Genomic DNA, 24,383 nt, shown 5'->3' with positions numbered 1-24,383 from the left:
CCCAGGTTAATGAAGTTTCAAGTAGCACCACCTGACCTTAAGTGTGCCCTGTATAAGGCACCATGGGTGTGCTGACCTTAGCTGTGCTGAGCTTCACTTTTGACACCTGAGATAGCAAAAGGCAACAGGAAAAATAAAAGCACATAAAACAGAGAGGGAGACCAAGGCATAACAGAACAGCTACCCCTGAACAGCAAGACCTTGGAGAATCTGGAATCTGTCACTTAAAGCACACACAGTGAGCACACATTTTGATGCCTGTTGTAGCATCCCACTTGAAATAATTTGTTCCAAATCTAACAAGCAAAAATGAGACATAATGAGATCTTCACTGCCCAACTGTGAAGAATGAACAGATGAACAAAGTATTCTTTGGACAAACGGCAATCTTTCGAAATGTGAATGGATGGTTTGCCCACATTTTGGGATACATGGATTTTTTAATTTTAGAAATATTTGAAACAGAGGAATTTTCCTCATATCCATTGTGGACAGTGATTTTCACAGTGAGCAAATTAAACACCCAGGACAGGGAAAAGAATATTGTGCACCTCAGGAGGGGAAGCCCCTCCTATCTCCACAGAATCAAATTTCCACAACCAGAAACATATTCAGTGATACTCTGTATATAGAACCACCTTGAAACAGATCATTGTCCTTGTTCTTCCTTGTAACTATGTGATGTCCTCCTGCGTATCTTGAAAAATTACTTATTGCATAACTACCAACTCATTTGCAACATGCATCTTTTCACGACTATCTCGAACTCTCAGAAATGCTTGCAAAAAGAAAAGTGTCTATTCTTAAAAATAACAACTGTGGGTTTTTTTAACTGTTTTTCCTAAGAAAACAAGCTTTTGCAGCAACCTGCCCATATGAACTGTTTAAGCCAGCTTTGTCACCAAAGCACTGCGGAGTAAATACCTCGGAAATAACTGTTTGGACACTAATTTGCCTAAACCAACATGTCTCAGTACAACTATCTTTTAATGTAAATTACAATTTTTTTTCAACACTCTTGTTTCCTTTCTTGCCACACAGGTTCACATCTTCCACTGCCCATTTCATTTATCAGCTATTTAAGTTCCTTGGGCCTGGCCTGTACAGGATAAAAAAAGCATGTACCGTGGTTTCACTGAAAGTAAATTTGTCACCAATTTACTTACAATTTTTTAACATGGCTTGGAATTGTAATTCTACATGGTTCATTTCATTTGGATTCTTTGGAAGTGTCAGGGCAATCCATTCATCTGTTACGCTCAAGGAAATGTACTTTTTTTTGGATTTGTGCATAGAAAGGGATTCAGATTAATGAAATCTTGAAGCACGGATGGCCCTCACCAGGGAGCAGTCCGAGTATTTTATTTTAAAAATGACTTTAATCAGATAACAGAAAAATTCCCGGAGCTCAGTTAAATGAGCAGTTGCCGGCAGCACTATGGACTTGGTAAGAACAACAGTGACCCCATTGTGGCAAACTGCAAACTTTTCTCTAAAAGCTCACAGAGGATGTAGCAGCAGGATTTTCGTATTGAAAACTAAAACTTTAGGAAACAATAACATTCTCAGAGCAGTTCTCTTTCACCTCTGTTGGGTACATGCCAGAACAGACTCAAGTGCTCATCTTTTGCATCTAACCCGCTCCTGCAGAAATGATGCACACTAGTCACATACAACAAGCCACCTGCTGATGAACATGCACCAGGGTATTGCACTCATGCAGTAGAAAATTTGGATCACCATTTAAGCAAGCTACATTCCTGGGCCAAGGACTACGTTACTATTAGAATCAGACAATTTCCAAGCCAGCAGGCACTGCAGAAAAGTTATCAGTCCCAAAGAATGCAGCCAGGTCAGTTTTCACATTGTGCCACAGGTGCTTTCCTATTTGAGAATCTGATGATGTGCCTTATTTTTAGTTATTTATCTGGCTCACCAATGTCAGGTGTAGTGACCCATGGTTTTAGTTTTAAAAAGCTTGCTTCTCTTGCTTGAACCTGGGGTGCGGGGAAGATTCAAAATTGACAGGAGTAAAGACAGCTTCTCATAGTGTCCTGACAATGTACTTCCACACAAAACTGCTGCAGTTAATACTGACATCATGGCTGTTCAGGAACCTAGAAATTCCTTTAATTCCCTGACAATAAACGGGCATAAGTGGCAACCCTGCTGTGTTTGGAAGTATTCCCTAGGAACTACACCAGTCAACTAGCGCAGAAAGGACAGAAAACTAACCAAACCACAACAGACCCGAGCCTCAGGCTTCAATGGGTTACAATCTTTTGTAACTCACTACCAGCAACAGGAGACAACATATCTGCACCAGTCCACAATTATTGTCAATTTTACTACTTTTGCTTTGACCGTATCTGTGGTTACTGTTTCCATTTCCACCGAATACAACAGAAAACATTTGAGTAAAAACTACCAGAGTACTTCTTAAATAGATATACCTGCCTTCAGCTCTCAGTTACTCACATCTTCACAATGGAAAAATGTGGCTAGTTAACTGGAGAAAAATTTTAGTGAAAGAATTTCATTCAATTTGTTAACAACTGATCTTTTTATTTTGTCTTTATTCAACATCAGTTAATAGGATTCTATGGGATGGGCTGTATCATGCCTTCAAAGAACATAGGGCTTCTGTGCACACAAATAAAAGCAAGAACAGAAGTTTCCAAGGCTAAATTCCCTGAAAAAGTGATTCCTGAAAAAAACAATTATATGGCAGTGTATGTCATTAACGAAGAGTAAAAAAAGAGAAGAAATCCCACTCAAGACAGAGGTAGAAGACGTATCACTCTGTCCCATACATTTTGTTGGGCGCTGGTTCTCAAACTAAAGTCTTCTTGTTACCTTGCTGGATTCCTCCAGTTGAGTGCCTCGTTTCCAGGCCTCGGAGAACATGGAGCTGACAATACTTTGGGAACGGACATGACCAGCTGGCTGGGTGTCAGAAACTCCACTGTCAGACTGATTCGAATGATTTGATTGAGATTCTGTTTAGAAGGAAGTTAAGAAACAGTTAGCATATGTTTCTGAATGTAAGAGGAAAGCCAGTGTGTTTACAATGCAACTCTGTGTGACATTTATTGGTCACACTGGTTAAATATGTTGTGACTACTGCATAAGCTCTAGCTCACATCCAGGCTGTTGTGGTCCAGAAAACAAAACAGAGCAACAGCATCCTGGTATTAACCAAATCTGAAGCTCCACAAAGATGACAGTGTGTCAGATATGCTGCAAAGTGAAAACACACTGCAGTTTTATAGGTTCTGAAATACCCCAAAGCCCCTGCACTTTAGGAAAAGCCCCACTTCCTGCAGTGCATGCAGCCTGCTCTCTTAAGCAGTCCTTCCCAGAAACAGACTCTGTACATAGGCTGAGGACAGGCAAACTATGCTAGGTGAGGCAGTAATCTGCTTCTGACTGCCCCATTCCTCAAGGGAAGAGAAGGAATGATGAGCATCCTGTAACTAGCAAACACGGGTGATGCTCTGCATCCACAGGGTATCTTGAAAAGGCAGCAGCAGCCACTGCCAGACCGATTTATCCAGCCTGGCACCTGCTTTCTGTGTAGTCCCAAAGGTAAAAAAGCACCTAGGCAGAGGCTGGACTGCAGCTCTGGCAGAACATGCGCGGCTGGTGGGCTGTGGCTCAGCTCCCCACAGGAGAAACTTTATCAGAAAAACATCCAGTTTGGATGGAGAAATTGTCAGTAACTGAGAATGTACTGCTACACCTGGCAGGCTTTGCCACACAGCTGAAATAACAGAGTACCTTCAGTTAGGCTGAATTTGCTTAACTCATTCTCACAGGCTACTTTCTCAACCTTTCCAGTTCAGTAGCATTACTCCCTGACCTGTATCTGCAGCGGACACAACACTTTCATACAATAGCCTGTTTTCAATAATGAAACTTGCCCCCGAGGGTTGAGAATAACCTGGCCAAGTGTCAGTCAGCTCTGAACAGTGAAATGAGACTATATAAACCTTCATCAATTTTTAAACTGTTATGGGCTGTGAAAAAAAACCAGTCCCAGTCCTGCTGAAAGGTAAACAGGAGCATATTACTGCTGGCACACACAGTTTGACACAGGAACAGAAACAGTGTTTTCAAAGTTTGTCTCTAAAGAGATTATCTGGATCTTTGCCTTTGGGCAGAGACTATTTCTTATTTTCCAATTCTGAATATTCCAGTCAACAAAAGCAGTTTCAGAGCTACACACACGTTCTATGCATCATTAAAACATACTTCTTTTTCTCAAATAGGTGAAGATGAAGGCATGAGGAATTTGAGGAAGTTTCCTCTTCTCAGTGTCAGAAAGATTCTTTTTTGGAGGTGAACAAGAAAGTACTCTATGTTTCTTAATACATACACCACTGCAAGTAATATAATAAAATAAGGGGGCTTTCATATATATTTATATATGTTAAACATAAAGTCTGTGTTTTAGACTAAAAATCTCTCCTGAGGTCTCTAGATAGAGGAATGATAAAAAAGGTAATTAAATCTTTCTATTATGAGACAGATCACATTACCTGGCAAACTAGATGAGCTGGAGCCTGACTTGATACTGGAGCTAGACAAGGAAGTCCAGTCATATGCTGATTCTGTTCTCTTCAGTGCTTCCTGATAGTTCATGTATAGTTGCTTCCCATACTGCGCAAAAAGACAAACAAGTTTAACAACTGTACATAGGCTGCGTACCCTTTTCAGACTGTTGAGCTCCACCTCTGGCTTCTCTATTCCACTATTTTTTCCCCCCCGAGATAAACAACAGGCTCTTTGTTAAGGAGCTGAGGCAACATTAATTTTTTATTAGTGAATTGCTGAAAGAAGGAGAGAAACCAGTTTGTTTATCCTAGGAGAGATACCATCAAGCAAGAAATGGGCCAATGAATAAATTAAGCCAACCTGTGGATCTTAGAAATCAATTTTGCTTTCCAGTTCTCTTTTCCCACTAGTCTTCCCTTTAAAATCTGTGAGGGAGCTGGCTAAAATCTAGTCATGTCAGTTAGAACTTTGTCAAGCGATGGAGGTGCAGCAGAAACAAGAAGGGCCTAATTACTGAATTATCATAACAAGAAAGCCCACCAATTTTGCTAAAGAAGGAAATATGTAAGAAGATCGTGCAATTCACATTCAGAATAGTTAAATAAGAGGGAAGTAAGATTTAGCATGTATTCTGCTAAGTAACCGTAAGTGGTTTCAAACAGACAATGACAACTCATGAGAACAGTGCGAGACCGCCTAGACAAGGTTACCTTAGCAATGCGGATGCCGTTGATCCATTGGTGTAGAGTTCTTACATCATCACAGCAAAGATACTTGATATACTGGGATTTCTTCTGGATCTGAGGATGCTGCAAAAAATCATTAATCCTCATCAATATTTTAACAGCTAGGAATGCAAGGAAAGCCATTTATCTGTTGAAGTGTATACAGACAAACATAAGTGCTGGAAGCTCTTCAACAGTAGTCTGTATTTGAGCCTACTTAAAAATGTTTGAGAGTGTTTCAGGAGGTGGCAGTGGGGATTGCTCCACATACAGATTGGCAGTGTGCACTGATTTCAGGTTTGAAACACTAAGAAAGGGTGAATCAGTATTTTAGTGCTGTAACTTCTATCTATTAAAAGAGCCTTCTGTACCTGTAAGGCTCTTCAGAAATCATTATACTCTCAAGCCCAGTGGTCAGAACAGTATCAGCTTGTAAAAACTTTTCCTAAACACAAGCAAGACACTGCCAAACCATAGAGAGTTGTCTCCTTTCACTGCTCTATGGACTACCTCACCACCTGAAAGAGACAACTGACATTTCACCTTCCTCTCCACCAAAACAAACTGGAGGAAACCAAACACACTGGGCTTCTCTGCTTTTGCATGGCTTGACTGAGACAGTCCACAAACTACAAGCTGTTAAGCATAATTCCATTTTCAGCTTGTAGCACCTTTGAGACCCTGACCCTACTGATTCAGGGCTCTCATCTAAAATACTTGCTGCTCCCACATACATGTATATAAAAGAAGAGGTGCAGTATTTATCAATTCAGTAGTTAAGAAAGCAATGCGTATTTTAAAAAGTCAGACACTGGAAATACTTCTGCATGGATTATTTCATTGTTTCCTGCTCATGCAGTAGAAGTTACACATCTCACAGCTGTCAGGGCAACTCTGAATACTGAAGTCCTTCTCAATTCCTGTTTAAGCTTAAGGCCAGTGACACAGAGTTTTGCTAGATGATCGCAGGTATTTAAGTTTTAGTGAAAGCTGTCTGAAACATGTATCAAAGAACTTTTGATCAGAATATTCAGAATATTTTCTCCTGTTGTCTTCCAAACATAATTCTTTCAAATCTAATATTTCAAAATTAACATGAACATATTCATCTCCATAAATAGAATATAACAAACCTTATTATGATATTAGATAATTGTTTTTTCACTGTCAGCCTTTTTCATACACATGATGTATAACAAAGAAGAGTCTGTAGAAGCACAAATAATTACTTTGCTAACAAGCCATCTTTTTCCTGGACTTGTTCAAAAATTTGGCTATGTAGAAATAAAAGAACTTCTCAGAAATCTAACATTTAGGACCAAGGAGCTAATATTATGTACTAGCATACAAATGCTATATTTAACAATAGCACAGCACCTGTCTTGCACAATAAGGTTCAAGACAAACAAAGGAAGCAAACATGTAAAGACAAATCCATTCTGGACTTCAGTGAGAACCAGCCTTTTGATTTGTACTTGCTATTCACTTCTCCAAAACCATGTTCATGTTTTGGAGATATTTCCCAGCTTAATGAGTATTTGTGGCACAAAACTGAGTTTCCATTAAAAAAAACCTGAATGGCTTCTATATATTGATACTAATACAAAACACTGACATAATATTTTAAGAGTTGAGGAAGGCAGAACTCTATTCTGCTAATATAGTAATTTGTGGTTCTTCAGTTCCACACTGAAAACACTTTGTCTAAGCTGCCCAACTCACTGCCTGCACCCCATTAATTTAATTAAATAAAGGGACAATTTAGACACATTAAAATTTTACTTTAACCTTTTCATTTATGCTCAGGATGGTGATACTTTGAAAAATACTTGGATAAGACTTAGCCTGGTTTATCCTGTGTGGTCAACAAGTCTGAAAAAGTAATTCACTCTTAACATGTCCAAATGATGTGGATAGAAAGTGACATGTCAGCAGAAGAAACTGATTTAATTCAAGAATTTATAAACACCTACAAACACTGACATTTTTTCTTTTAATAACAACTGTGCCAATGGCCTGTGAGAACATGGGAAATATTTCCCGTTTCAGCTGCATGCTTTCTCCCACATTTGATATTCAGTGTCTACCTCTAAGTGCACATTGCCCTGTCTATTGGAAGATGAAATCAATTTTTCACACAGTGGACAGGCATTCACACTCTCCAAGCACATAAAACATTCCAAGGTACTGACATAAGCAACACCCCATGAACAATAGATCAGGGAAGGTAAGAGGTTCAACTATAACCATCTCATGTTACTTGCACCATTTCCAAATCAATTTTCAAATGTTACTTGCTGCGAACATACTGTGAAAACCTGTTCTAAAATAGCTTTGCCACTAGCTATACTGCAGGAGCTGACACAATTTTGAACACTGTGTGGGAGTCAAGAGAGACTGGAAGATGAGTTGACGCAATTTACAATGATGTGAAGTACTGAAGTTATCAGTTTCACAGGTTAAGATCAGGTCACTGCTTTCTACATTTCACATTTTTTCTACTTTTCTTTCTACCTGTCCTTTATACTCAGAAGTTTCTTCCTTTACAGCAACCCCTTTCCCCCAGCTTGGGCAATATAGGCAGACCTGACTCTCCAATACCAATTTGTGCATAGCTGTGGACCTACACTCTGAGAAGACAGCAACTCCCTGAAGTCAGTGTTTCAAGGGGTATTATCTCACTGGATTTGAATGGTTTTAAGGTATAGAGTAGCCGAGTGGAAAAAGAATCTAGTGTTATGGTTTACAGTATGCTGAACAATTAAATACACTAGGACTCATCAGTCTGGAAGTAAGACAATTGAGGGCAATATGAAAAAAATCAAAGTCACAGGGAGCATGGACAACAGGCAACAATTTTTCACCAAGTGTTCACTTCCTATACAAGAACTAGAGGAAAACAAAGTGGAAAGCAACTGATGGTTCAGAACAAATAGGAGAGCATACTAGATGAACCCAGCTGCTGCACATTCTACAAGTTTCTTGAAATCCAAAAATAGGGCACACTCAAAGAGTAAGAATGCACCTAGGACTATTAAACAGCCAATATCCAACGTCTGGCTACCTAAATTTCTAAAGGGTAAAAAAGTATTCTGTGAAAGTACATCTGCCCTGGACTTCTAATTTTTCCCTAAGCAACTTATAAACAAAGGACACTGTCAGAGAAACCTAGAGCGCTAAATGAATCTAGTAAAGCCATTCTTCTGTGTTTCTCTGTGATCTTTCTTCCTCGCCCACCGCACAATCCACATGGATCTTCTGGCAGGTGGAGGAGATCTATCAGCTTGATGGGGAAGAAAGTGATTCATACCCAGTTCTTCCCTCTGCACGAGTCCCCACATGGCATTTTCTCATTCTCTTACCATATGTCCGTCAAGGAGGCTCATTACAACTCCACAGAAAATGTAGTTAAAGATAGCTTTCTCACTGCCATTGTAAGTAACAGCAATTTAGATTTCTCATGCAATGAATGAAGATAATTTAGAGATTCGTCCTGAAAACTGACATAGTTTTCCAATTGTTATATTACTATAGGAAGTCCATTCTAAACTACAATCTCCCCCAAGATTACTACTGTGCTAATCAGCTCTTGCTCACAATTGGGAAGCACAGTTATTTTAAGGGACTAAGATTAGTGTGGAAATGTTTCAAGTTCTTTATATGCTCTTTTCAGTGTGAGAATTTTCAAAACAACAAGTTACCTTGAGCACTAAACAATAGTCTGTGGGTGCTTTGTATTTGTTCCGATAGTCCTGTCCATAGTAAACACTGACATGATCAAGCTGTAGAAAGCACACGAGATCCCGTGAGACCTATTAAATACAAAAATAATCATGTACAAAATATAAGAAAACCACACGCACTGACAAAATCAAAATACTTATAAAAGGTCCAGTTAAGGTCAAATATTAGTTTCAATCTGATTCAAAACCTACCAATACATGAAGGAGGTACAGTCATGCATAAACTCTTGCATCAAATACTAATTTTTAACCAGGATATTCTTTACCAAATTCAGTCTGGGTTGGTTTTTTTTCGTGTGTTTTGTCTGCATTTTGCCTTTTGACAGCATTTTACACAGGACTACTAATGTTTATTCAGAGTTGGTATGAGGAGAAAGTACATAGGATTGTTTGCCTGGGAACTTTTTAACAGCTGTTGGTTATCTTTCACCTTGGTAATAATCAAGGTGTTCAAATTCCAATGGGACTGTGAGAAAAATTCTAATGATGTTTGGCAGTGATTGTATGGCACAGAATTTCAACAGGCGATCTTGCATATAGATTGTTGTAACAAAGAAAAAGGCTGTGTAAGGAACATCCGAAATGTTTTCAATGTGAAAGGGAGCCGATGCGCTGACAGAAATTTCCTCATTGTCAGCTGTGTGGGAAGTGGACCTCCCATACTGGGGATCAGTGCATGCTGTCAAGTCTGATGGATTCATGGACAAATTCAACTCACAGTAGTTCAGCCTTGAAACTATAATGCATTTGTAGCAGCTTTCTATTTACTTTTTATTATTGATACACACAGGACAGCAGTAAGTGACACTGAAGCAATGGCATTATATTTACCAGTTTCAAAAAACATAGCACAAATTGGTCCAAAAAGAATCTCATTTATATGAACTAAAACCCATGAATTATGCAGACTGACTGTGGAGTAGGTTTGATATTTTATGATTGGCATTTGCAATGCAATCTGATCCTTTATCTGAATTCCGTTTGAGGTAACACAGCCTCTCAAATACACCAATTATTTTTCCTCAAGTGTTTCTGAACACCTACCCTGAGCTCATTCAAAAAGCAGACTATTGTTTTCTTGTAAACTTGGGGTTTAGCCCATCAAGTGCTACCACAGTAATTTACACAATATTTCCATGATAAAGCTGTACTTTTAATTAAGGGATGTGGCACTAGGCAAGGCACAGCTAAGCCCAAATTTAAGACTGACTCTTGTGCACACAATTTACCAGCAATAAAAAATCCAGGGAAACTACTTTAAAATAGCATAAACAAATAGCATACCTTTGCCTTCCCCTTAGGGACATAGTAGATTCCAGAAGCTCGAAGAAGAAAGTAACGTTTCTTCCAAGACTTCTTACCATCCTCTTTCAGCCACAAAACTCCCTCAATCTCTGGCACAGTTACAGAACTTCCACAGAAACATTCCTGCCAATAAACACAAAGGTTTCGGAAGAGAGAAACAGATAGAATGTACAACATGCAGTGGTTTGTTTTTAATGACTGAAATTCTGAAGTTCTTTATTTAAGGAATGCACACATAATAGGGACAGTTCTTTTTTTCACACAGTGATATGAATTAAGAGATTAATTGTAGAAGCTGTAAGTTAATACAGACAAACACGATAGGGGATCTTAGCATTTTCTCAGCACAAGAATGCTATCAAAAGTATTAGCAGCTACTGTAAAGATCCACTGCTTATCGGTAATAGATCTCTCAACAGCTTTATTTGCTCTAAAGTCACAAGGTCACCTTGTATCTCCTCCTAAGTCTAAATCTACACAAAGTCTAATTCAGTATTGATCAGATACAGCTATAATTTATTCCATGACTACTTTGTCGCTACTGACTGCCAACACTACAACTTCTGTTAAGGTTCTATTTATGAAGAGCTAACAGAGAAAAACAAACGCTTTAAATACTCTCCAGATGAATATGCAGCACAAATACTTATGAGTAATCCTGGAAGATTAAAAGAATTAGATAGAACTACAACCCTCTTCATGTCATGGCTTCAAGCATCTTTTTGATCCACACTATTCACATAACCACATCTTAAAACCTGTATTAATAATACACTTTAAAGTTAAATTTTATTAATTATAATCCAAAATTAAATACCCCCAATAGTTACTTTTGTGTAACTACTGAAATAATAATCATTATTCTGGAAATCACATGGAAGCTATGACACTTCAGCATGGGTATGTCTCTACAAAAATATCACAAAACCATTCAGTTTTCAGCTTATGGAGGTTATATTCACTGTTTGCTCCACACATTTTTCTTGTTGTCTTTAGTGCCCTAAACTATTTAATGTGTTTGATATTGACTTCCTTTGCTGTCACACATTTTAAAAATTTAGTATTTGCTCATTTATTTTAAAATCTAACTGAAATGACTTTTAAGCACTTTCCTTACTAACAAAATTTAAAATATTAACATTGACCACTCATGAACCAATGCATAGAATTTTGTAGAGAATAACAATTTGGAGAGCGCTAGTAAAAAAAAATCTCTACCACCACAGGTCAAAAAACCAGGTGACAGCTGTACAAATTTCCACTGGTTCTAGCCATAGTTACAGGGAATCTCATTTTGATTATCACTGAGTACGGTATTTTTGTTATTAAACAAAATGTTATCATATCTGAAACGGGGTAACGTTAAAATTGCCATTATCTCAGATGTAACATATTTCATTCATAGTTCTTGCAGAATTACATTCAGCTCCATCCATCAATTTCAGTCACCACAACCACTATGCTCTTTTTGTTTTGGCAGCCTTACCTCTAGCAGCACCTCCTTATTCCTGTCTGCCATCTCAGAGGTTTCTTTCTTCCCCAGAAGATAGTTCTGTAACAAGAGAAAGCTTCATATTTCTATAGGCATTCTGAAATCAAGCCAAGTAACATTTCTCATTTACCTTTCTGTAGCAGGAAGGAAAAAAACCCCAGCTATCATCTAAAAACAATACATTAATTGAACAAAAACTCCATAGTCCACTTGAAACTATCTGTCAGACAGCTAAATAATCCATGGAACTAAGTTATAACCACCTTTTCCAAAAATATCAATCAGCCCATACTCTTACCATGGTAGCCATAGCTGGTAAAAAACAATAATACACAAGGTTTAGCCAATAGTTCATATTTTAAACCAAGATGAAATATTTGGTCTATGCTGGTACGTCATTCTTGTTGACTGTGCCTACCGTATGTACTGATAGCAAACATATGAACTACATGCTTTTAAAAAGAACTCAGTTTTGCTGCATCATCGCTAAGCACCTCAATAAATCCTGATTTTCAATTTTTGGAGGGAAAAAAATAAAGAAAATAAAAACCCCATGTACACCGATGATGTCCCAAACGATGAGCATGCAAAACCAATATACAATTTGAATCCAAGAAATTACCACATAGATGCCATACAGATATAAAAATAATCTATGACCCCAAAAAGGAATACATTAGATAAGAGTTAAGAGAGAGATCAAGTGATATTGTATCCAGTTATTTTCAATTCAAATTCTTCAAAAAGCCACCTTCTGCTTTTCTGTTTCTTTTCCTCCACTCCCTTACGACACCAAAATGCTGCCGGATATCGAATCTGTAGCCGTCATTTCAGAGAAGAGAAGCCTTTGAGAGGGAAGAGGGGCCTTTGGTTTCCCAGCCAAGGAACAGGAAAAACAGGTGAACAGTGACAGATCCCAGCTTCCACAGGAAGGGACACATGCTTCCTTCTCTTCACTTGCCATTTGACCAGAGTAGCTATTTTTTACATTTTCTTTTTCTATTCTCGCCAGCAACGTAAGAATGCACAGTGGAGAGGCATGATTATTATCAATATCTGACAACACCTTTCTTGCCTATTTACGTGTTTGAACAGCACTAAGTATTGGTGTAAATGCCATGAAACTGCTTGCCTTCATCTCCATTAAAAGTACCCACAAACGCATTAGCAAACAGATTGCTTCAGCTCATGGCTTTCTGACAGGGACTTGCTTTTGTGCCAACCACAGTGTGGATGTACACGGTGCTGAAATGTAAAGTTGTCTGACATTTTAATACATACACAAGTATCAAGATGAAAGTATGAAATGAATGCTACCAAAACCCAGTAAGAAAATGCAATGAGGCATGCACATACACATCCATTCAACATGAGTGCCAGGCTTACCTGGGGATTCTTGAAAAGTGCATATTTCTCTATACGTTCCACAAACATAAGTTTGTTTTGACTATCTCTTGTCCAGTTAAGAAGATTTTCAACTAAATTTTCATGATCTTCAAAGATTCTTTCTGTAGGAATAACAAGAGAGTAAATGCATTTGAATGTCACATTTTGTAATAGAAACTACTCTGTAGTCGTATCTGGGAGACAAGGTACATAGAGAGTTCAAGGTTACTAAAACAGGGAAGAAGTTTACACTAAGAAACTGAAAGAACTTAACTTTCAGATGTGCCTGGTTTAATTTTACACAAGCATTCACTCAACACTCTCAATGCCATCTCTTCAGGCTTATAGTTCCATCAATATATGAAGTGTTTTGATTTTTTTTACCTGAAAAAGTCTACCATCCCTCATGAACACAGCAGACTCAAATGATGACACTTTGAATGTTATGATCACAAATAAGGTTATCATGTTTTATGTACTGTGGCCCACACAACCCCTGAAGGAATTTATTAGGCAGCTTTTACAGCACAAAATTTGTTTCTATATCCCAAATCACTATCTCACTTGTAAAGTATTAAAAAAAGTAACAATGTCTGAAATGCAAAATACCCATGGTTAGTGGAGGTATCATAGAGGTAGTCTGAAAACTGACACTCTCTCTTACAATCTATCTTGCTGAATAAATGATGTGCCAACATGGCTTCTAGGAACTATAAGCACTGGCTCTCTGTTGAAATAATTATCATTAGTACAACAATTTTGAAAATAGACAAAAAAGAGGGGGAAAAGAAAAAAAAAGGAAAATTTACTGAAATGACAAAGAAATATGTGAAAACCCTTATTCTAAAGTAAATAAGAAGAATACGTTTTTGGGAAGTCACTAGACCAACTTTCTCCCCCTTTCAAAGACACTCGATCAGAATCTTGCTTTCTGCAATTTGTTCCTTCTTCACATAGGCCACACAGTGGCATTTCTGCAAACTATTTTTTCAGACTCCTTTGGGACTAGTTTGACCTTTCAATTGCATCTGAAAGCAGAACATTTTTATTCCCACGAAATCAATTGCATTGCAGCTTTACAGAGAGCATATTGCTCTGATCACACCCACTGAAGACTGAGTTGTCAGCTGACATCTCAACATCTGCAGTAATTAAGAATACTAAGAAGAGTGAGTGCAACAAATGTAATCTGTAGGGAGTGAAATAAGGCTTGAGATGACAACATTATTGAGGTCTCCGCGAGATTCTTTCTAAGCAGCTTTCGAGTTACTACTCACAACTTCCATCAAGCTCTATCAGCAGCACAGCCATACTGTCTTCCAAGAAAATAAAGAAGGTGTTATCTAGCAGGACAGAACAAAAAAACTGCAGAGGACTGTGACACAAAAGCTTATATCTCACAGCAGCTTCATTAGTGAAACTGGGTGGCTTTCAAAACATATCGAGTGTTATTACAAGAACAATAATTGAACTCAAACACAAACTAACTTCTTCACTGAGTTTATATGTACCTATAGCATGTAAACTGCATACAGTGCAATTTTCCTATTATTAAACATACTCTCTAAAATTAAACATTGTAATTTACAGATACTGCATAGACATACTCTGCTCCAAATAAAAAGAATGAAAACCACTTTTGCCCCAACTAAAAGAAAGCTTTCAGAGTTGTTTCTGCTACAAACTTGTAGGGTAAAACCAGGCATAGCATCTCATTCTGTATTCTGGAAATAGTATCACTGAGTTCTGCTGAAAGTACATATAAAGCTCCTAGTTAAACCATTAGATAACAACAGTTGGCCTTCTACTCCAAGTACATATACCTAAATCAGCCCCCTCAAAAATGAGTTAACCACACACAATTGAAGCAGACCACATAAAACGCAGACCATCAGGAACATGTCTTTCTCTGCAGTTTGCTAGCTTTAGCTTTCACTGCATTTTATTGAACTGTGCAAGTAATGAGCAATCAACTGACAAGATGACATGGTAAAATACACTGTGCGGGTACATAGGCCTTCTGTGTCTCACTAAAGGAGACTATAATAAAGAATTTCCTTCCTCTTACATAGGCATTGCCAGAAAAAGTGTTTCAAAAGATGAAGCACTGACAAAATAACAATGAAATACACAATAGTATATAGGGTGAGGGCTTTCTTGTAATCATTTTTTCATCTGTTTTTCAAGTTCCAGTACACAGTATATGAATCAAACAGGCTGCATTTTGGATTGTCTTTAAAAAAAGCACGTATGTGAAATCCATTCAAAACTATTTAACAGTTGCCCTACCAAGGATCAAGGAAAGCCATGAGAAAGGAAAAAGGAAACTGAATCGTACTCTCTTGCATTTCCCTTAGGTTTGTCATGTTGTAGTCTGAATTTAAAATTCTGTAATTATAATAGATTATGATCTTTAGCTTGAAACTCTTTCAATACAGCAGTCAAATTCTGTCTTTCCCCGTATGTGACTGAGCCCAAAGTGTAAGGCATGCATACACTTGCAAAACGCCCAACAAGAGAGATTTCTTAACCCTAGTTTCACTTCAAAATAATCTTAATGCAGTCACACTGTTATTGTTTGGATAAATACCAGTTTATCTTTCCAGTATTTTTTTCCCCTTTATTCTTTCCAGGCTGCACAGTAAACAGAAGCTTCTTATGAAAGCAAATCTAGGATGGGAAAGACCCCTGGTTAAGCCTCACATTCAGGATCCTGTTACTTACACATTCAGAGATTTTTTCAGTGATAGAAACATAAAACTACTGTAGAATTAATAAGGTTATTTATTCATACTATTCTCATTGGTAAAATGTTACAGAATTACACCTTTGATTCTTATATAGCTAATTTGGATTTACACAGAATTTGTGCAAATTCTTTCTGGTTTCAAAACTGGGTAACTTTTAAGATTCTATTTATCAAAATTTTAAGATGAGCCTAGTAAGATGTCATTTCTCATATGAAAAATAGAAGATTCAAAGGACACCTTGTCACCTTACATGATCTTTTCTGTGTAACAACAAGCAAAGTTAACATGCTACGCTGCCTGAAATAGAAAAGGTTTCACCAAAGGAGAGAGGAAATACTAGTTTGCATTTTAATTTGAAATCAAGATATCTGGATTCAGTTCTGGGATTTTGTTAGTCAAGGGGTAAGGTGATTAACAGCTCTCTGACGTAATTCTTCTCTGAAATTGGAGATTATTAATAGTTTTCCTACCATTTTTCCTCTTATTTTCCATTCAGATGCTATATCCTTTGGCTAAATGAACAACTTTCATTGTGGTATGTGCAATACAGCACAAAGGAGCTTTAACTGCCCTCAATTTGCCATATTGCCATACTGCCAGTTGCATTAAGATATTTAACAGAAAAAAATTTAGACAATTTTTTTAAGAAGAGGTATTAGGATCAGTACAAAATACTATTTACAAAGAGGAAGATGCACAGTAAATTTTTTATCCCTTATCTCTTTTTCTTCTGTCAGGAACACATCAAACCCAAGAGGCTCAGTAACTGTACATTAGTAAAATTCCTCTATCACACATTAGAATTTAGACATGCTTTTAATATGAAAGAAGAAAACATTTCCAGATCATTCTGAAACAATAATTATGAGCTTTATTATATGAATGAACATTTACTACATGAATGAATGATATGACAAACATTAAGATGACAAGAATTTAAATCATTCTGAGGATGCAGACACAGACAAGCATTACTTCAGTAGGTAAGAATTATAAATGTTTAAAATTATTACTCACCCATTTGCAATTCAGAGATGGTTTCCACCAATGACCAGTCTAAACTGTAACCACAATGCGATTTGTCCATCAGATTGTCTAATACTTGTCTCACTGTCTGCCTCTCATCCACCATCATTGTTTTTGAGCTGTCATCAGACATATGGACTCTGATCACCAACTATTCAGAAGAAAATTAGGAAACAAAAAAGAAGGATTATATTCCCACGTTTCAAATAAAAACTGTATCTTTCAAGACCTTGTTTCTTTTTCTAACATTTTGTTAAAATAGCATAAAATATTAAGTTAAAACGCTCGCTCAAAATGTAAAAAGCCATAAATGACAGTTAGATATTTGTATCATGGACACTTAACAAGATACTGTTGTTCTTCAGTATAAAAGAGTAAATATAAAGGTCTTCCCAATATAATGATATCATGCTTTAGCTGTCTGTTAAGCAGGAAAAAATCCCCTCCTGCCGAAATATTCCGTTCTGATTAATAAAGTGTCTCTGTGACAATTTTTCTCACATACCTAGGTGGAACACATGCAGATAGAGATTTTTCTATAAATAAAGAATTTATATAAAATCAGAATTTTTTCTATTTGCAATTCAATCTGTCTGCCTGCTTCCTCCGTATTTTCTAAAAATGCTGATTATGTAAGTAAACAATATACATTAAATTTTCTTTTTCTGGGGCATATGAAGCATTAGTATGAAGAAATCTGCTTTTAAAACACAATGGCTTTTCACAGGCACTTTAAAGAGTTCACTGACAAACCCCCCCCCCAAAACAAGCTAACCAAAAACCCAAAACAAACAAAACAATCAAAAACCTTAAGACAATAGATTCTTCTTGATAATCATTATGCTTCCTTTTTTATATCTTGTTCAGCTCTAAAAGTTAAAACATACTAGTTGGCTTGTTACTTCCCAACTTCCAGCAAGAACAGGTTTTGAGCTTTTGATATGTAAACACTAAATGTAAAATGCATTTTAAGCTACTGAAAAACTCCAAATGTAAAACAAGAATGCTAAATTTTAAGGGAACACTAGATACTTTGAGAGTACATCATGCACAGACTTTCTCCATTTGGTAACACCCATCTATAGTCTGGAATGCTTATATTCCATTTAACTCTGGAAAATAGTGCTATGCATAATGGGAACAAAGGGGTCTGTGAAGCAAACGGACCCACATTTTAAATGTGTGACTGCTTAATATACAGACAATCTCAGGAGGCTGGACCTTCATTTCAGCTCTGGGTGGAAGTTGGCAAAGTCTTCTCAATGTGCACTAGCTGCAAGATAAGCTATTTTTGAAGAAAAACATGTTATTGCATATGCTAGGATTTTCTCAATTAGGTCCAATCTAGATGAGAAACTACATCCTCACACTGTATCAGAACAATACAGTGTTCCTATTTTATTTAGAACAACTTAAGGGTAATAGACACAAATGAGAAGAATTTTGCCTGCATTTTCCAGGTAGGTGAGTATAAAATAAAGATCTTATAAACTAGTATACATAACTTACCTTTTTGACTTGTGCCTCTTTAATCTTCTCTAATGCAACCCTAATCTTCTCAGCTTTGAGTTTAGCAGCCTGCTCCTCCTAGGGGACACAATACACAGAATTCCAGTGAACACAAACTTCAGTTCAGTTTTGGGGGATTTAATCTTGAGGCTACCATGCTTTAAAACATGAACTGAAATGTCAATCTACCCACCCATAAATCCTCAACTATTTGTTAGTAATAACGAAGACTGTTATTTTTTAAGACAAAAACTGTTACTATATATAGCTAACATTTAGAAATACAACTGCCATCATCTCCAAAAGAACATACTGGATATATATATTTTGTATAGACACATTAGCCATTTCTCTGTTCTTCCATATTGTAAGCAGCCTTGTGCATTGCTACCAAATATTTTAGCATATTTGGACAATATGTATTCAACAAGAGTGTACATTTGAGTACACCCAATGGATACTTAATCAACATAAAACATAAATAGCACGTGGAAAAGTATCAGAATTCAATAGCATATAAAGTATGGAAAAGAAATCCACAAACAGGAGTCCACGCTATGTGCACTGGTTTGGAAGATTTTAAAGTATCAAATCCATCTGAAGTAAGTAAGTAGCTTGAACAATCCCTTTATCTTTACAAAATCCAGTTTGTATTTTTCCTTGCTTTTATTTTAAGAACACATAAAGCAAATGATGATTTTTTTATTTTATGCTCTTCTAAGTAGTCTATTTTTGTTGGAATGCATTAAAAATTGGAAATGCATTAAAAATTCAGATAATTTAAATCTATCCTATCTGCTGACGCTAAAGAAATCATATATTGTAAGACTAGCAATACTGGGTTTTAATTTCTCGAGCTTATTGATATTTTGAAAATGGATTTGTAATGTGCAGCTACACAAGGAACCACTCTTATTAAGATACCACATGCATGTGGCTGTTCATTGTGGCTAATATGCTAGAGCATCATAGTTATTTAAGAATATCTAGAACAATATACATATTAAATAAATACACAAACAAGTCCCCTCCAAAATATTCAATCTCCTTAGAAAAGAAAAATTAAGATTTTTCTCAGATGAAAAGTAGCACAGCCCACGACAAGAACACTCAGCATGCCATGGACATTTAGTTCTGCATTCCTTTCTTGTATGCATGTGATTCGTGGTTTCTTTACTATGTGTTTAGACGGTTGCTTTTCTTGTAGAAGTCGAGATCCAGCTATTCTGAAATCCACAGAGTTTAAGTTTTCCACTTCTCAGTGAATTACTAATATTCCTACCAACTCCTAAAGGGCATTTTCTATGCTACTTACTGTACTCTTACTTAACAGCTTGTGCTCCCTCACGGCTGTGACCATACTATGCACTGTAAAAAAACCATGAGCTAGACAGGACAATAGGTTGTCTTGTTAGAAACAAAATTCTTTTCAATAAAATGAACCAGAAATATTGCGAGCTTGAAACATTCTCTGGGAACTCAACTACCTAGAAACTTAGGTTTTCATGAGTCTACAGAGAACTGTGGCTTTTTATTCACCACAATGGTGCCATATAGCTTAGAAAGGTTAAATGAGATTAGGATTCTATTAAAAACAAACAAACAGTTCCAAGATACTTAGAATCATTTCAATGTAAATCACACCTAGAATTGTAAAATATTCTTCCTCTTCTTTAACATTAACCATTTCCATGTACAGAAATAAATTATTATTAAACCCCAATGCTTTAAATACTTGTAAGTTTCTAGAAGTGATGCTATGCACCTGTGCACAATGAAATCAGCCACAGCAAAAAACTTCATTTTGTCATACATTTGGAGAACCTTAATTTATGGTTTAAAAAAGCTGCTCATTAACCCAACCATAAACCTTTATTGCTGTACAAAGGTCGATGGCACATTTGGTTTTGCTCTTCACTGAAGCCAAGTAGCACAATTTTCCACCTCATTTGACTGTACCTGTGCAATACAACTATCTGTAGCAAACCCCAGCAGGAGCACTTTACAGCCACAGCACACTGGCAGCAACAAGAGCAAAGAACAGGGAATCAGCTGGGGGCCTCTCATATATCTGCACCAACACAGCCAAAATATCTTTGTTGATCTTGAAGTTTATAGTTCATTATTCCCTAAATTTTTAAAAAATAAACAAACGTAGATCAAAAATGATTTCAAGGATTCACTGTTTTAATGCCTACCAATTACGTTTCATTGCCCACTCAATTTTAATGTGGGTCTAGAGACCAGGATTTCTTATACTTTAATAGAGTATAACAAAGTTGGTTTAAATTTAAACAAACTCCCAAGATTATGATTATACAAATAAAAACTGGTTTCAACCAGAAATAAATTATAAAAAGAGGCCTGAATTTGCTTACTGCAAATGCAGAGAAAAAGGAAGCTAGAATTAGAAATTTCTGAAAGCACACAGTAGTTAAGAATTTTAGGTTATTCAAGTTTTGCTTCATAGTTTGTGCTCAGGCCACTGTTGCATCAGTGCTGACGGGACAATGTTTCACTGGAGCAGAAGGAGGAACTATCTATTTTGATCACTTAAATAATTTTATAACTTCAGAATTCTTCAAAACTCACAAAAATTTATTAAATTTCTCTCCTAATGGCCCAAAAAAGGGCCACATCTCCCCCTCCATCAAAGCCACCCCAAAACTGCTCTCAAGACACAAACACGGGCTCTTTCGTCCCGCTACGTGGAACCTAGACAACTTAAAGGGAGGAGGCATGTGCAATACATCAGCTTGTACTAAGCTAACATTTTTCACTGCACACAGAGAAATGTGCAAAAATACCTGACTGCAACTGTAAACTATGCAACGCCATAAAGTAACAACGCCAGGATATACAGTCCAATCACATCTAACTTAGGGATTTATCACCCCTTTGCTAGTAAGTCCGTCTAGTAACAGTAATGCAAGTTAGGTTAAAAAACATGCATGTAAACAGCAGGATTCCTGCCTAGGTCATGGTTTCACAAGTAGCATATACCAGCATAAATTTCTGATATAGCTGATACATGTGCCTCCCTTGTTCAGCATTACTTCTCAGCTATAGCAGTCATAGAGCTGCTGCGGCCAGACAGTTCAGCCAGGGAGCTGATCTGGTTGAAAATTAACAAAGCAGAGAGATTCAGCAGAATCCACTCCTTGATAAGACTGCCTTTATGGTCACATATACACTATGGAAAGCATAAAGGATATACATATGTGTACCCACTGTGTAAAAACACAAAACATAAAGGAGTGGCATTTCCACCTCTGACAGGAGAAGGATATTCTCTTTCAGTAGCAATACACATCACTGTAACATTGCAACATAAATTCCTCACTTCAGTGGGACTACTTCAGGAGTATTGTTACATTTTAAAGCCTTGAGCTCAGTTTATTTTTAGTTATGGAAATCAAAACACCCGATTTAAACAATGCTTGGCAATATACTCATGTTAAGAACTTGTTCATCCAAAATATCCTAACATACTGTGAACTAAAATTTAAGAAGTACAGCTCTGCATTGCAACGGTCATGTTAATGACTTTATCTTTGGTTGGGTTGGGTTTTTTTTATACCAGAACTCAGTTTTCAATAACTTTGGACTATCCTGGAATATTGGCAAGAATAATGCCCAAAAAATCTAACGTTAAGATTTCCTTAATTGCAGTCTCCTGCTCCAGTTTCCAGTTAAATGTGCAGTTACAAGATACTCCAGCTGTGTTTTAACATTAAATATGCAAGATGCATGCTATGACAGAGCTGACCTTGCTCGAATGGCTTTATGCCTCACAATTCTAGGTTGAGGTTCTATTTTTCATTTCATTGTACATTTTCAAAGTGTCATTAATTGATCCCTTTTACAGAGATCACAAGCAGAATGGAAAAAAAAGGGGGGGGGGAAAAGCCTCTTAAGAAAGGTTACAGCATTTAGGAAAGCTAGTAATTAAATGATAAGTGGTAAGCTCCAAACTCCACATTTCACTTAAATTAGCAGGTTAACACAGATCACAAGATGCATAAAAGAATTTTCTTTTATGTTTAATTCTTGAAAATTTTCTCTGAAGTCTTTCTTGGAACGCAGATAAGAAGACAACAAAATACGTAAGTAGCATTGACTTCTGAAGGACTAGAAGCAGCCATCCACTCTTAATTTTCCCAGCTACAGTCTAGCCTCTGTAGAAAGGCAATCAATCACCTGTTTTGCAAGGATTCTCCTTTCTGCAGTTTCTATTTAAACAAGGTTCCTGTTGCCCAAAACCACCATACCGACATCTCAGTTTGTACCTAATCCCCCCAAACTTCAAGACATGTTTATTAACCCCATGTTTAATGTGTTTCAATCAGTACATAAATCACATTAATGAAGTCTTTTCTGTTTGTAATTTTCATTTATCATTTAAAAAAAAAAAAAGGAATACTAGAACAAGTGTGTATGTGATCAGTGCTGGAAGGGGAAAGCCAAATGACTGAATATCAACAGCAGTCTGTATTTCTTAATAAACTCATTAGGACAGGCAGAACACCCCTACACTAAAAAACAATGTGTGGCATTGGTGGCACAGACTACTTGTAAACTGCAAACTTGTGTTTACAATAGTAGTTCATGATCATTGTCAAAACATGATGTTTTTTATGTGTCTTCTCAAAATAAGCCAGAACCTATATCTGAGTATAGCAGAAAGGGAAACAAGACGTTACTTTTGCAAAGTTACTAAATGTGAGTGTACAGAAGACATTTTTCTGATGAGGGATCCATCCTTCCAATCTGGTCTACTAGAAGGTGACCCTGATCATGGCAGGATGGTCGGAACTAGATGATCTTTAAGGTCCCTTCCAACCCAAACCATTCTATGATTGTTAATGAAGATGTTGAAAAGTACTGAGCTCAGTACTGACCTCTGGGGTGCACCACTGGTTAATAGCCTCCAACTAGACGTGCCATTTTGAAGGTATGCTTCAAGGTGTGGCAGAATAGAATCTTATTCAACAGGGACATATATTTTGCTGTCCCCCTGAAAATTTACTCAATCTACATGTGACAAACCTGGTAGCGATGATCAAAAAACCAAAAAAAACCACCACCAAAATGCATTTGCAAAGAATTTTACTGTCTCTTTATGCCTTGAAGCACCCATCTGCACTGGATTATCTTCCTGCTTGCCTCTGAATAGGACTTGTCTTGTAACAGCTCTAGGCCAGGCTTCTCACTGGGGCTACATAAGGCAAATAGTTACAGAAGAGGTACTAGATCTGGGACCAGGAAAAAGCAACAAAGGCGAAAAGGGGGGGACACACCCCCCAAAAAAACAACACACACACATACAAAACCCCAAAACACAAAAAAACAACAACAAAACACCAAATCCACAAGCTGGGAGGGCGAATAGGCCTTAGAAACTACGGTAAAGAAGTTTGAGTGGAAGGACGACTACAATGCAACAGACAAGGCACTAGGACTGACTGGTAAGGAGTTTTAGCCAGACAAAAAGCTCGACTGGTAGGCGGAGCAGGGTAGAAACACAGATTTGAGAACACAGGCTGTTTGCCTAACAACATACCCACAATAGCTTATTATAATTCATTCCAAGACAAAGGTGACATTAAAACTACACGGGAACATCACAATAATCACAGCAGGTTAGTACAAAGCAGCTTGTTGAATAAAAATTTTATATCATAATTTTCAGCATTGCAAAATTCCTGGTACTAACCACGTACATCTTTTTTGTGGTTTCCAGGTGTGGCCATCACAACTTCCTCAAAAACTGACTGTACGAGACTAGACTTTTCAGATCATGCTTATATCCTGTGCAGATGAGAAATCAACTGCTGTATTTTGAAACTGTATTTTAAAAACATCTCAAACAGATGCTTCATTCAAGAAT

The 24,383-nt window shown here is 37.1% G+C and overlaps 1 protein-coding gene across 5 annotated transcripts in view; it reads right to left on the bottom strand.

Moving 5' to 3' along the window:
* The window catches only part of RAPH1 (Ras association (RalGDS/AF-6) and pleckstrin homology domains 1), a 92,590-nt gene that overhangs the window by 9,350 nt on the left and 58,857 nt on the right, over positions 1–24,383 (bottom strand). For all 5 annotated transcript variants that reach the window (XM_030487987.1, XM_030487991.1, XM_030487988.2 and 2 more), the window contains 9 exons: positions 18,494–18,571; positions 16,976–17,135; positions 13,209–13,330; positions 11,817–11,882; positions 10,310–10,453; positions 8,984–9,094; positions 5,268–5,366; positions 4,542–4,662; positions 2,857–2,999 (listed from right to left, as the gene is read on the bottom strand). In XM_030487987.1, the coding sequence (XP_030343847.1) occupies positions 2,857–2,999; positions 4,542–4,662; positions 5,268–5,366; positions 8,984–9,094; positions 10,310–10,453; positions 11,817–11,882; positions 13,209–13,330; positions 16,976–17,135; positions 18,494–18,571 (1,044 nt within the window). The remainder of the gene's footprint in view (positions 1–2,856; positions 3,000–4,541; positions 4,663–5,267; positions 5,367–8,983; positions 9,095–10,309; positions 10,454–11,816; positions 11,883–13,208; positions 13,331–16,975; positions 17,136–18,493; positions 18,572–24,383) is intronic.

Source organism: Strigops habroptila, chromosome 5, assembly GCF_004027225.2.
Source record: "Strigops habroptila isolate Jane chromosome 5, bStrHab1.2.pri, whole genome shotgun sequence".
NCBI classification, from domain to species: domain Eukaryota; kingdom Metazoa; phylum Chordata; class Aves; order Psittaciformes; family Psittacidae; genus Strigops; species Strigops habroptila.
This window is presented reverse-complemented; position numbering and strand designations above follow the sequence as displayed.